Source organism: Pyxicephalus adspersus, chromosome 12 (genome assembly GCF_032062135.1).
Source record: "Pyxicephalus adspersus chromosome 12, UCB_Pads_2.0, whole genome shotgun sequence".
Taxonomy (NCBI): Eukaryota; Metazoa; Chordata; class Amphibia; order Anura; family Pyxicephalidae; genus Pyxicephalus; species Pyxicephalus adspersus.
Window position 1 is genome coordinate 27287877 of NC_092869.1, and position 15799 is coordinate 27303675.

Consider the following 15799-nt stretch of genomic DNA (forward strand, 5'->3'; position numbering starts at 1 on the left):
GAGGTCCCAGGGAAGTGTTTCTCAACTAGGATTCCACCAGAGGTTGCTAGGGGGCCCTTAAGCAATGAACAATTGGTACCGCTCAGTGACACCAATGATCTTTTTGGCTAGAAAGCCGCGTTCACACGTGCAATTCTTGTCGTTGGAAAGGATCTTTCACGCTCCTTTCCAACTATAAGAACTGCACGATGCATGAACGAGTGCTGTACATACAGCACCATTCTGCTCTATGGAGAGGGGAGGGGGAGAACGACAGAGAGGCACCCTGCTGCCGGCTCTCCCTCTTCCCTTGCATTGGGATCACTCGTCCTTCATTGTCCATGGATCTGCCAGGATGGATCCACCGAAGATGAATGACGCAGGCTGTTCACGCCAGATTCTTGCCTGATATAGGCCCTGAGCCGATTATCGGGCGAGAAAATTTTGACATGTGTACGTAGCTTAAGTGTGGATCCCCTCCCACTGGCATAGCATTCTCCCCACTGATCACTATGCTAATGTACTGTGAGAGGCATGGATATAGTAATTATAGTATAGTAGGGGTTCCCTGAAGACCTGAAAGGTTATCTAGAGACTTGGACTATTTGCAGATGAGCAGTGGGTAAAGGTGTTAATGAGATTAAACCTTGCATCTATCACCTTCCCATAAACGTACTCATTCCTAGGCAGGATCCTCTACACCTCCTGTGTCATGGCCTGCATCAATCTGTCATTTGGAACCCCTACTTAATATACAGTGCTGCATAATATGTTGGCACTTTATAAACAAAAGTGTTCAAGCCTGGAGTTTTTTTTAGCTGGGTTGGAAGAAATTCTAGGTGGGTGGCAGCCCCTGTATTGTGACCCATGTCATAACCCTAAATCCCAAAATAGGAATCCTTGTAAAAAAGGTTGTAGAACGATGGCCTAACGACCCAATAATCGCTCTGTCTGCACCAATCATCAATGGCCTTTTACCAAAATGTACACCCTACTCAATTCATTTACATATTTAAACTCTTTCCCCTAATACACAACACATTAAAACGGTTCATGCGGTTTCTATTGCTCCTTTCACTGCAGATTATCCTTTACATGCAGTTGCACCACTTGGCAATATTACTCAAACCAGGCAAAATTCTAACAAATATTCTGACTAGGCCGGATGTTGCTATTTGCCGTCTGTATGAATGATGATTGTTGACCCTGCCTTTTGTATCTCCGGTACTGTAGGCAACACAACATTGTTTAACGTTTCCTGTGTTTTTTTAATTTTTGCTTGTTCTCCTATTTCTGTAACACAACACAATATTGCCAAGACCAATATTAAATGTCAGCCCAGGAATAACCTACAGATGCATTTTACAACTACAGGCAGTTCTACATTGCTGCCAGGCTGGTTTGTTTCCAGCAATGTATTAATTATTAAATGGACTATTTGTAATAAAAAGCTGATTTTAACAGGTGCCTTTTAAATATATTTTCTCTTAACGTTACCTTTTACAGAGATATCTATCAAGGTTTGTTTTTACAACACATCCAGATAGCAGACACTGCAGATGTCCTCCTCCAGTATTCTTTCAGGGCAAGATTATTATAACTGCATGAGAATTCAAACTCTACAAATAGACTTTTTCCTGTGTGTCCCTAACAATGCTTTTCCTAATTTCTCCCTACTGATTTGTTAAATATACCATTTCAAGTATTGTGTTAAGGGCTGAAACATGTCTTTGCCATCTGGTGCGTTCTAGTAACACCTTTTGTCATTCACTTGCAACTGAGCCCTAGATTTGCTAAATACATGCAAAAAAAAAAAAAGTACCAGGTAATTCCACAGGAAAATTAGGGCAGAGTACTCTTCACTATTAGTGTACATCTATAGACTAAACACCACCCACCATGGTATAGGGAAGGGGAGATGGGGTGATGTTCTGTAGCCCTAACACATCTTTTTGTCCAAGGGTGACATCACTGCTCCTCCATAAATATAAAACTGTAAGCGAGTGAGGTAACCTTATGAGAAACTAGTTTAGATCAAAAGGTGAAACTAAAAGGAGAAAAAGAAAGCCTGGAATAGGAAAAACAGTTACCAGTGTAACGCATTACAATTTGGGGTTTAAATATATTTTGTGTAGATGCTAGTGGGTTAAACTATTCATTTCTAAAATATGCAAGGACTGCGAGGGGGATATTAGCAATCACTAAAGATTTTATAATAGGATCCAATACTGTTGTTGGATTTTGTCTGCAGGATAAAGAGAGCAACAGGAGGAGAAATATAAATGCTGCTGTAGGAGAAATGAGACTCAAACTGAAGTACCGGATTATGCAGTACTGCCTATACAATTTAAGAAACTCGGTCATAGACTGTGGACAAAGTATTTTACCAGCATAGCAAGGTAAATGGAACAGCTAGGCTCCTGAAACCCCAATAAATTGTGGAATGTTACAGGTTTTAATAATTTGCCTGTGTTAATTCTATGCACATTGGTGCCAGCCTACGACAGATATTCCTAATCTCTCTTTGAACTAATTGTGCCTAGTAGCACACAATTTACATTCTAGAAATAAAATTGCTTTAGGCGCATTCCCAACCAGTTTTATGTCACAAAAAGAAGCCATTTTATACTATGATAGAAATAAAGAAAAACAGCTTTTGAAAGTCCATGCGGGCAGCAGAGTTTAGAACTTTCACCTTTGTAGTGCTAGGTCTCAGGTTCGAATTTCAGCCAGAAGATAACCTGAATGGAGTTTGACTATTAAAGACATATGACTATGGTAGTGATATTAGATTGAGCTCCTTCGAGAGACAGCTAGTGACATGACTATGGACATAGTGACATGGACTTTGTAAAGCGATGCGTAATATGTCGGCGCTATATAAATACTGTGTAATAATATATAATAATAATATTAAGTGTTATCACTCCTCTAAATTTGCAGCCCAGCTAAACAAAGAAAAAATTCAAGCTGTATGCTGAATAAAGGAATATTTACGCACAAAGTAATTCCAAACCAAATAAATTCATCTTTAGCAAGTTTACACAGACCGCCTGAGCAGCTGCCAGATCAGTTTGTGGTTTAATAAGTGATCGACATGAGGTTTGTCATTCATCTAATATTGTATTTGAGGAAATGCCAGTAACAAGCTACATCAAGCATCCACCTGGTGGCCTTGGGTACAAATTAGTAAATGCCACAATTCTAACTGCCTATGTGAGAAAGCCCAAGGTCCCAATGCAAAACATTTGCTGTACATTTGTTCCCGTATAGGAGCTCAATAAACAGGTTGACCCTTACTATAGCAGGGCTAGAAAAGAGAAGTCTGTGCATATTTTTTCAATCTTTTTAACAGAGAGTAATGCTTGCAACAACATTCAGGTCTTCAGGGATTCCTTACTATAATTACTATATCCACAGCTCAAAGCATGGTAGTTAGTAAGAAGAATTCCTCTTACATTGCTGGCCAGTGGGAAGAATGTCACCCTTACAGATAGACAAAAATTCATTGTTCAAGGAACTCCTAGCAACCTCTTGTAGACAAGCACAGCTCTAAAATAATGGATGTGGTGTTCAGCCAATATTTGTTACAGGTGACTCCATAAAAACTCACAGTGGTAGGCCAGCTTTGTCCCCATTAAAACTACCCCACCTCGGCACAAACTAGGGAAGAAAACATAAGTGTGTCTTCCAGTCTAGCTAAAATATTTTCATTTATGATGATAATTTATTTTGTTATTCCAATAGTAAAACACTTTGTCACAATAAAAATTTAGCAGACCAGCAAACAGGATTAATAAACAAGCATGGTATAGTCTTCATGTACAGAAGAGATTGATCAAACAGAATCTGGCAGTATAAACTATGAATGCCAGGAATCAGAAACCCAGAATGGTTAATATATGAGTCACAGTCAAAGGAAAGGCCTGAGATACTCAAAATATTTATATCAGACACCTTTTCCAACCAAATGCTTACATACTAAGGTGTGTTCACTTAATGCAAACACATTTTTGCTCATCTGTTTAAATCTTCTAACATAACTAGAGTTATTCACCTCTAAGGGAGGACTTCTTAAGGTTGACATTGACAAAAGATGGCCATTCAATGTTCTCAGTTTACAGTCCTCTTCAAGACTGTTTCTCAAAGTGACAACAGTCTGACAACTAGGGACAGGATGTTGATCTTCTGTAACAAGAAGTGCCTGAACAAGGACCTTCGTGGCAGGATGCAGTAAATCTGAAATTGCCTTTAGTTTAAATTTATGAGATTTTAGAGGTTAGGTTTATATCTATCTAAGGGCCAAACTAGGAAGCAAAGTGAATACAGTGGTTACCATAAGCAACTAGCAGAATGTGTTGTTTGTAATAAAGAAAACTGAATAGTGCTGCGTGTGTACAGCACCTGTTCGTTCTACTGTGACCAATAATAATCAGGAAAGATCTTTTCCACTGACAATAATCTAACTTGTATACAAAGCCTCAGGGGTCAACTACAAAAAACATCTACAACATCTACTTTGATGTATGAATTGTTAAAGCTGGACTGTATAGCTCCATACTGAAAAATGGTGATCAGGCAGGATTTTTTTACTGCAGATGGAAAAGGCAATGTCCCTTCAGCAATCAGACATAATTACCTGCTTGTTTGCAATGTTTGTTCTGCACTTGTGCAGCTCAGTGTTGTACGCCAAGCATAGAGGAATCACCCGGAGTTGCCGGGACTGGAGCAACTCCCACGTGCAGGAGCTACCAATGAACTGACACCCAGAAAAGGTAAAAAAAAAAAATTCAGTCCCAACGACAGAGAAAGGACTTGTCAGCGTGATTAATAATAAAAAAAAAAAATGCAATAAGGCAGCTCAGTTTGTTTTACTGCATAAAGAACACTGCCTGTCCCTTCTGCAATAAACCTACTTTATAGCAGTTTTTTTATTTGTAATGTTTAGCTGCACTTAAAATAAACATGAGTCATTTTGTAGATAAAGTACAGCAGTAAAATAAAAAACAAAAAAAAAAATCTCCAATATGACAGCATACTCCAAACTGCACCAGCAAAGAGGAACATGGGGAGGGGGGGCTACAAGAGGAGACCCCAAACACTGCTAAGCAAATTTCAATATTGTGTTTTACAAACCTCAGAATAAAGTAAAAAGCCTCATCATAAACAGACATTCAAACCTTACTGACACGTTAGAAAAGATTCTGAATAGCATAAAGCACATCAGATTTTCACTTCCTTGTTCCCTCATTGAACTCAAGGCTTTTGTTCTTGAAAAATGATGCGAAATGCAACTGAACAGGGTTCAGGACTTGCACAACAGCATACCAAGGTCTAAAGAGAAGTATAGTATTGGGACCTCTGAAAGTAAACATAACTGTTACCATCATTATGGATCACTTGATATTCTAGGGTTTTGAACTTAAAGTGTACCTAAACTCAGAATTTTCACTTTACATAAAAATGTAGACAGCCCTTTTATGTAAGATGAAAAATCTGTTTATGGTTTTTATGGCAACACCTTTTTTTAGTTTAAGTTCCTCCTGAAAACTGAAGTCCCCATGGGATAAGCAAATATTGACTAAATACAAAATACGTGTGAGTTCTTACTTGACCATTGTGCTTTGTATGTTTTTATAAATCGGTGTAGTTATTCAGCATGAAACTTTACCTTTGAGCATGAACTTGTAACAAAGACCAGTCACTGCTGTACTTTCCCTATATGGAATACCTGGTCTTGTATCCGCCCCGTTCCTTTATTTTGCCTGTAGTGGGCTAGCCCTTCACACACATCTGCCCTCTACACAAGTTTCTTGACTTTTTTTTTTTTTATTAACACGGGGATCCCTAAAATACTTTCCTACTATAATTACTATATCCATAGCTCAAAGTATAATAGCATGGTGATCAGTAGAAGAATTCCTTACATTGCTTGCCAGTGGGATGAGTGTCACCCTTACAGATATCAAAATGGCTCATTGGTGTCACTTAACCTGCCCGGCGGTCTGAATAATAAAAGTATTTTTTTTTTTTTTTTAAATGTCCTGTGGCACGCTCACACAGGGAGGTTAAACTGACCTGAGAGGTACAGGCTGCTCATTGCTCAAGGAACCCTTGCAACCTCTGGAGAAACCCTGGCTGAGACACTAACAGAAGGAAGAGGAAGTAAAAACTTCCCTATAGATCATTTTTCACGTTTCTGTTGCTGAACAACTTTATTTTTATTGCCATCATCATTATGCCATTCTATAGACTAGATAAAATGTCATAAGTAAAAATAAGCAAGCCTTTGATATTTAAGATTGATGTGAAGCCTAACTAAATTACATTTAGTCTGCTAAATCAGTGTGAAAATAAACAATTGTAACCTCAATTTAAAGCTGGAAACTAAAGGCTCCATTTATAAAACAGGGAATCGGAAATTCTTAGGTGGGCATCAAATACTGCTACTGAAACACATGGACCTGGAAGATTCCCACCAGGGAATGTCTGATTACCTGGGTTGCTCATCTCTTGCAGTCCCTTCCTGTCTACATGCGTGCTCTCCGGCAATGGCTGCATGGCAATATTCTGGATGGAATAACTGATGGAGGTCTGTGGCTGAACAAGGAGCAAAGCCCCCACTGGCAGAACTGGTGACAACAAAGGCGAGCATTTGGGAGACAACGAGAGGGTAGTCACCCAATCACAGGAAGTGTTCATCAAGAAGAGAGAAGTTGTATTATGCAGATAGAATAATATTCAATGCTAATGAAATGCTGTAAATGTGTTTATATATAGACTGGAATTCTGATGCCAGGTTTCCTCAGGGGGTTCTGTGTATATGTGGCCCCTGGCAGTGGCCCTTGGATTCACACACCATGCTGATGGCAGCTGAGAAGGGAAGGCCTGTAGAGCAGACAAGATGGAGGAAGCTGGGGCTCCATACACTCACCATGTAGAGGGTGAAGGGGAAGCAGAGCAGGAAGAGCCATATGTAGAGGTGCAGGGTGTTGACAAAGGTGCTCTGGTGGGGGTCGTAGTACCAGCCCCCGGTGATGGAAGCCCACACTCCCTGTCGGAGGATTTGCAGCGTCTGAGAGCCCATGGTCCTCCGTGTCACCCCTTCGGGCCGCTTTCACCTTCCCGTCCGAAGAAGAATAGGAACACGGCGTTGGGAGACAGGCCCGGGCGGCCTCACAGCGGCCATTTTATCCCCTCTCACCCCCGGAGGAAGCTCGGGTCCTCCAGCGACGAGCGGCCTTAGCCCTCAGCGCTCGTTCTTCCTTCTGTACAACCATAGAGCGTCGTCTAGATCGTCTCCAGCACAGCAAAGGGTTCCGTCCGAGATACCAGCGCCACCTAGTGACGAAACTGGAAAAGTCACACACTCTATTCCTCTAAATCAGTAATGTCAAACTAAAATACACAGAGGGCCAAAATCAAAAACTTAGACAAAGTCGCGGAAAAGTACAGCTGAGGGGGAGTGCTGGAAATGCCAGACGCTGCCAATGTGGGGCTTGGACTCCCTCTTTAATGAAATAGAGACACTACTAAAATTCCCGGCATTACTTGCGTCTATAAAACAGTTCAATGCGGGGCCACGCATAGGCAGAGAGCCCACTGGTCTATAGACGCCAGTGATGCCAGGAACTGTGGTAGTGGGGATGTTTCAATGCAGCGGCGGGTCAGCTGTATTTCATATTTAGGATTCCTTTGGGGGCCAAAAAAAAGGACGATGGGAGCCAGAGTTTGATACCCCTGCTATAAATGGAGCTTTGTGTGAATACTAGTGCACTCATTCACCAAATTTTACTTTATTTGAATTGTGTAGGATAAATAATAAACAAATACTTATAAATATATAAAAGATATGTTTATGTAGCTGTTTAAAAAAGAACATTTCCCCGCATTTCCTCTTTCTTCCTGTTGTAGACGAAGTGAAGGGAATTTTCCCTGGTCACAGGAGTTTTAGCTCTTACCTACTCTATCCATATTTAAAATACACAAAGTTTTTACTTCTTTTTTGGACTAGTTTCAGACTTGTAATTAATTGCAGAGGTTTACATTATGCTCAACCAGGCTCCCATTCAGTTCAAGCGAAACATTTTGCATGCAGTGTCAGTGAGGTTCTGGCATGGTTAATTTTCCATTTTAGGAAGAGGAACCACTCTGCCACTAGCAAGGGCACCGAATTCAAATGCACTGACCTCCGGTGTGTTTTCCTGTTCCTGGGCACATAAAAGCAGTTCCATGCACTCTGGAGAAGTTAAATGCAGGGTTTTTTAACCATATGTCTGAAAGAAGCTATATAATTTTCCTGTTGTGGTGTATACCAGTGTTTCTCAACTTTTCTAACATAGGTGAACTACTAAAATAATTTTCAGGTCTTTGGAGAACCCCTACTATAATTATTCCATCCACAGTTCAGTCAGTAGGTAGAATGCCTCTTACATTGTTGGCCACTGAGAAGAATGTCCCCTTACACATAGAAAAAAGTTCATTGATGTCAATTAAACTGACCTGTAAATCCCAAACTGCTCATTGCTCAAGGAACCCCCAGCAACCTCCTGAGAACCCCTGGGGTTCAATGGAACTCTGGCTGAGAAATGGTTGTGTGTACGTATGGTACCAACCTCAATAAATGTACTTTCATGTATGCAGCAGGGAAAAAAATGGTTTACATCAATGCTTCCTGTTTTTTTTACATGGGGAAAAACTTAAAATGTCTATGTGATCTTCAGGGAACCTCTGAAAATAATTACTATGTCCATAGCTCACAGTATATTAGCTTGGATGTCAGTAGGAAGAATGCCTCTTACTTTTTTGGACAGGGGGATAATTGTCACCTTTACAGATAGCCAAAAAAACTAAAAATGGCAGTGGTAACTAACCCAAGAGGTATATATTGCTCATTGCTCAAGGAACCCCTAACAACCTCTGGAGAAACTCTGGTTAAGGAACACTAGTTTAGATATACCTTGCCATTTGCAGCGCAATTGATTTTCTTGACTCTTTTATTCACTTTTTGCCATAAATCTACTGTTGTTTTATATGGGACGAAGTTCCCTGAGTATTAAACATTTGAACAAATTGGCATGTTACCTCTGGAACAAGAAGACATTGGTGATAATATCCATTTTAACATGAATTGCCATCAGAGTTGGTGGTACAGAATGCATAGAAGACGGGTTAAATGTAATCAATGAATTAGAAGGTAAACAACAAGTAAATATCTGATTTGTGATTACAGTATTATCACACATACTTCTGTGGGAAATACATTTTCTATAGAAAACCAATATCTTGATGAAGATGGTTTTGGGGAGAAGGTAACTATGCATATGATGTTGCATTGTTCTCTATAGGCATATGCTATGTTTTATTAATTATAACTGTTTGTTTTGTTTGGATATATTTTTTGGTATAATAAAATTATTAATTTTAACTGTATAGCCCTTGAGAATTCTGCTTTTAAACTCTCTTGTTTAAAAATCTACCTGTACATTAGGACATGGCTTTATTTCCATGTATATTTCCATGGTATACAAGCTAAAACAAGCATGATAAATAAACAAAATGGGTGAACCTAAGCCAGATTGTGGTGAACCTGATATACTATACAGGAAAGAGTGGTAACAGGTATAATTGTATGTATTCATGTCTATATGTCCTTGTCCTTACTTTAGTCTTTGGTGCAAACCTTTAAAAACAAGTGTTACAGGGCATATACATTAAAGCTAAGATCATCTGCAACTTAGGGGAACAAAAACTCACTTCTTGACATTTGCAAATGATGGGGGATGTTTTTATTTAGCATCCTCCAATAGCATTGGAAACTCCAATTATGCAGTTGAAATCCAAACATTTTTTTATTCGACCAAACTTATTTAAAACATAAATATGTACATACAAAACAAATTTTAATACACAGCAAATCTAAAGTCACTTCCTGACACATTTAAAAATAAGAAAGCTTTTCTAGCTGCAGTACTGCAATGATATCCTGTTACTGGTATTGTGCCCCTGCAAACTCTTTGATCCAATGTTGTCTGTCTTCAAGGGTAAATTGATGCCCAACACCATATAAATCAGTTCCTGTGAGCCCAGGATGTTTATTGACAACTCCCTACCATGGACTCACAGGGGGAAACTGTTGAAAGGCCTTTTTAATATGTGGTTCTGCTATCTACTGAATTCAGGATTCACCCAGTGCTGAATAAATATTAAAGTAAATATTATTTTCCTGACTGTAATATATATTTTTATTTAGAAGATTACAAAGCCTGCTTACCACATAAAGGTAAACTCTCCCTGGGATATCATATTATTAGTATATTTGTGTATACTTAGCTCTGTCTTTGCACATCTTTGTAGTGTACATCTATAACTCAGTGCTTGTCCTCATGTCCATCATTTAGGCCTGTGTAGGTAGGTGCATAACAGTAGGTTTGGGTTAGTCAGTGCATTTCTGCCAGTCAGCATATGCTATTCATTGTAGGGTGATTAAATACATTACACAAATCTGCAAACTTGTCTTTATAGGCTAGTTTACATCCCAGTAAAACATTCCACGTAGTTGGGACACATGGCTTATCCATAGAAAAAAAGGGGTGTTTTGACACACTGAAGAACTGATCATTAGCCAAAAGAATTTGCCGCAGCAGCTGTGTATCTCCCCATGGTCTGCAAAGGATGCATACCAATTTCTGGTAGGAGAGAAAAAGTATTTGTATAAAATACTTTTTGCTTACCTCCCCCTCACCTTCCCTTTTGCATTTCTCCCATTCTGCACCAGATTTTACAGCAAAAAACAGTGTCCACCTGTATGCAAATATTGATCAGCAGGGTAATAATAAATATGGGATAAGCATTCCCAGGGGCACTTAGTGATATAATTCTCCCAGACTGCCCATTTGAAGTGACCCTATCTGAGCTTTCTAAATGGCCCAGAAATACCTTGTCAAAGTCAATGCTTAATAAGCTCACTCTGTCAAATGCTGATCCATTCAAAATTAATTGTCCGTTTAATTGTCCATCTACATAAACCAATACTTCTGCGAGTGGCAATCTCTTGGTTCCTAAAATTTATCAAGTATTTGGTGGAGAATCAATCACTGTCAATCAATCTCAATCAATGCCATTGAAAACATGTAGACCTGAAATATTCTCCATCAAAAAATGTTTTATGAACGTCAGATTCACTGCTTTACAAATATACCCGTATGAGATTACTACCGTGGAACTACTGTAGTCTAGCGTTAATGTTTGACCAGCTTGGTGTGAAAACAATGATTTGTAATTTGTAATGTTCAAGCATTTTTCTTGGGGATAAGAAATTGCTATGTGTACCACATAGATATTAAGCTGAGGAACATAAAATATAATGTTGACAGTATTTTCAAAGCAATATGTTTGTAGTGATATATAAACCCTAACAATGACTTTCATTTATTTTGTCCTTTTTGGTCTGTTCAATGAATGCAAAAATAAATGTCTGTTGATTCTGTCAGATATCTTGTTCCCAGCTACCTTTTAAAACTACAGAATCTCCATATTCTCTGTGTTATGCAGAGGAAAAGAGAATGGGAAGGGTATGTTTCGGCCATAAGGGGACAACAATGATTCTCTATTGATACAGCACAGTGAGTGAGAGTTGTCATACTAGGGCATTGTGTTACTGGCAGGATCATCCAGATTATCCAGGAAATTAGAGGAAAAAATCCTAAAAATAATTCAGCTGCCATACAAGGACTGATAAACTGCAATATATATTACATTTTTGGGTGTACAGCACAAAAGCGATATAGGTATATTTTTCTAATCTCATTTATTTTACATATTTATAGATCAAAACTAAAATATAAATAATATACCTTACCTATTTGTTGATTCTGCAAATGTATAGAGTGTAATTTTAGAATATTTCTGTCAATTGGAAATTACATTTTGTGATCCTAACATGGAAAATGGAATCTTTTGTCTGCTAAGCTCGCTTGGTCTATTAATATCTACTTGTGCTGACAGCAATGTTATCTGTGCCAAATGGAATGGTCTGTGTGATATCTGCAGTGGTAACTGGTACTAAACACATGATTGCGAAATGAGTGTTAGCACAATATGAGTCTCTCTGATGAAAATCCTGTAGAAATTTTATGAACTCTGTGAATTCTGTTAGAAATTCAGTTACTCCACAATTTATCTTTAAATCCCTTTAAAGTTTATCAAAGGGGAATCGTATTACTTTACTACAGGTATTAGATATTTTTAAGGTTAATAGGCTAGGTATTGTCAGGCATGAGAAGCCAAGCACAACCACTGTGTCTGCAGCAATGTTAGACATGTAATAATGCCAACATTTTTTTTTTTTTTAAATATTGTACTTTACTGAAAGGGTTCTTTTCTGTGGCTTTGAGAGCCATGGCTTGGGGATTTTCTTTCTTTGACTAATATCTTGGCTTGTATACAGGAACGGCATGATGATTAATATCAGTTTGAAAAAAAAAACTTTTTCCGGGTGGTATTAAAAAATGACTATTGACTCCTTACCAAGCGGTATTAGGCCTGCATTGACCAGTGAAAATAAATTGGACTTGGGTTTGCTGGGGGTACCTCTGTTCTTGCTGATGGAAAATCAAAGTGTCATTAGAAATGAGGAGACTGCTGATACAGCAGTGTAAAAATCTGCAAGCAGCGGGCCAAGTTTAATGCAGAATAAAAAATTTACTAAAGGCATAGACATGTATTTTTCTCTAAGATGTTACTCCCCAGCCTGGCAGCTATTTGCTGCAGCTCTAAACTACAAAACACATGCGCTGTATAACTTAAAGCATCGCCCCACACAGAGCCAACCACTGGGGATAATGAAACTTCTGAAAGTGCAGATGGTACATTGTCTAATGAGTGAGGAGGATTGTCATCTTCACAGAAGTCCGCCGTGGAGCAAACAGTAAAGATTGTGGAGTCCATGTCTTGGATCTGTTATCGCTGCAGGGTGACTGCACCGGGTAAGTATGTGTCATAATCAGCAAGTATGCACAGTATGTGATTATGGCAGAAGCTCACTAACCAGCCTGTAAATGTTATAGCTGTGTAAAAATGGCCAGTGGCAGGACAATTTTAATCAGGGAGAATAGACATACCCAATGTATGCCTAATTTTTATTTTTTACTGGGCAGGTTTAATTAATTTGGGTTGTGGCAGACCAGAGCCATTTGTAACGGTTGCATATTTATTATACTCACTATCAATATATATCAATAAGTATTAAAAGATACTCTGTCTATCTATGTTAATTAGTAGGTAAATAGTAGCCACTCTCTGGTATGATTAGCCACTCTCTGGTATGACTGGATACAAAAGAACAAGAGAAAGACGGGGGTTTGAGGCTTACAAATGAATGATGTATTGATATAGTAGTTCATACATAATTACATGGCAATCATATTTTATATCATCAATCACATTTTATTAACACGGGGTTTAGATATTCATGCTAGATAGTGTAGTGTTCTGCTAACACAGTACATTAAGATGAAATAAACTGTTCCAGTTTGATATACCGGATGCGATTCGCCTGATAAGGCTTCCTCAGGGGTATGCTGGGACTCTGATGGTTTATATGTAGATTGTAGGTCAATGATTAAGCCAAAGGGTTTTTGATAGTAAAGTAGATGAGCTGTTGGTGCCTATTTATAAGGTGCTTATACCATAAGGATATTATTGTAGGAGGGTTTTCAGAATGTGGTTCAAGTAAGTTGATTGATCTCCTAGTTGTATTTTGCCTTTTAATATGCAAAAGCTTCAGTACTACTTTCCAGTTGTTAGAAGATGAGTAGCTGTATAGGGAGTACCTTGTGATTGGAAAATATTGCTCCAGTACACACTGGTGATAGGTATCGCCACAGAGTTACCTCTTTGCTAGGTGATAGGAGTCTTTACTTTGTAGCAGCTCAAGCAGATAAAGTGCATTCAGAAATGCTCTGACTGCACGCCGTCATAGTCCCAGCATACCCCTGAGGAAGTGTTTAGGAGGGGTTTCCCTTTCCCACTCTTTCAGGTAATGTTGAAATATTTATAGCCACCCCTATAGTATTCACCAAATGGAGAAATTGAGATAAGAAAGAATAAGGACTTGAGGACTGTTTTAAAAAATATATATTTCATAAAGATAAACAGATATGAATATTAGTATACATTGACACAGTATTTTATATATCAATCTCTGATTATTTTCACTAAGTGATCCCTTTCTATACATAATAGAATGATTTTGAACAATTTATTTATATATAATAACCATCTTTATTTTCCTCTCTAGGTACCCTGCATACAATAATCATTCTGACGTTCAGTCTAATTACCAGTTTATATTACATTGCATTCATCTGTATAATAAATTGTGATAACCGTAGGTACAATACTAATATTAGAGGAGCAATGTATAATAATGAAATTTATAGATAACTTATATCAATGAAATAATACACTCTTTAGATCCTCACCACCCATCCAGGTTATCTCTGTACATCCTCCATCTCTAACACAACAAACTGCTGCAATCCCAAACTATCTGTAATTAACAAGTAAGTGCTAATAATATATATGGGTATAAATATATGTATATACCCAATTGTACATCCTCACTATATGAAATGAACTGCATAGACAATATTTGAACTACTATCTTCATACATATATTACACAACCAACTACACACCACCTACATATAAATACATTTACTAACTCCAAATTGTTGAGTTTCCCTAGGATTTAAATCCCTATGAATCTGTATTCCTTATTACTAATTTTATGCAAACAGATAACGACACAAGCAATATAAAGACACAATACAGTAGACAAATAATAAGTACAAACCACATACATAAGGTATTATGATATATCAGTTAAGACACATCAATTTGATTACAGTATATTACCCAGTACATCATAACAATACACTCATCTTCAGAAATTCATACATTTATACACACAAACACCCAGACACTCACATATTTCAGAATTAGTACTCACCTTCAGACACCTATTTTAATAATAACCTTGGTACAAACACAACAGATCCCACATACCACAAGTTTCTATTGTAAACTATGTATTTATGGATCTTAAGAATCAACCCTGCTATTGGTGATATTTATGAAATTATTTTTTTGTATTGTAAAATTAGGCTATTTCACTATATGATTGATACTTGTATAAAAGGGCATTATATATATACTTTTTTGATTGTACACTGTTTCTGATTACTAGAATTTGCTTGTCTGTAACATACCCCTGAGGAAGCCCTTTGGGCGAAACGCGTCGGCTAACAACCCTTTTTTTTTATTTTTTATTGCTAACCTACGCTATACAATGAATAAGCAGACCTAGCACAGGTTATTTATGTATGATTCTACAATGGGAGATGGATGAATAAAACACTGTTTCAATGTATACTAATATTCATATTGGTTTATCTTTATGAAATATATTTTTTTTAAAAAGCCCTCAAGCCCCTCTCTCTTTTCTTTCCTCAATTTCTCCAAAATACCCCTGAGAAAGCCTTATCAGGTGAAACACATCGGGATAATCAGACTGGAACGGGTAATTTCTTCCTAAGGTACTGTGTTAGCAGAACACTGTCTAGCATGAGTATCCCAATCCAGTGTTAATACAATGGGATTGATTATATAAAATTTGATTGCTATGTAATTGTGTATGAACCACTATATCAATACATAAATATTTGTAAGCCTCATTATACTATCAGCTCAGGGTTGCTTCTCCATCCAAAAATTTATCAACCACCACTGCCTACTGCTCTTCTTTCTGCTCCTTCTCC

At 38.0% G+C, this 15799-nt stretch overlaps 1 protein-coding gene across 4 annotated transcripts in view; it reads right to left on the minus strand.

The window, feature by feature from the left end:
- Positions 1–7246, minus strand: part of PCNX1 (pecanex 1) — a gene marked incomplete in the record, with an annotated part of 64588 nt that extends 57342 nt beyond the window's left edge. For all 4 annotated transcript variants that reach the window (XM_072428523.1, XM_072428521.1, XM_072428522.1 and 1 more), the window contains 1 exon segment: positions 6914–7246. In XM_072428523.1, coding sequence (XP_072284624.1) covers positions 6914–7066 — 153 coding nt within the window.
- Positions 7247–15799: the final 8553 nt, after the last annotated feature.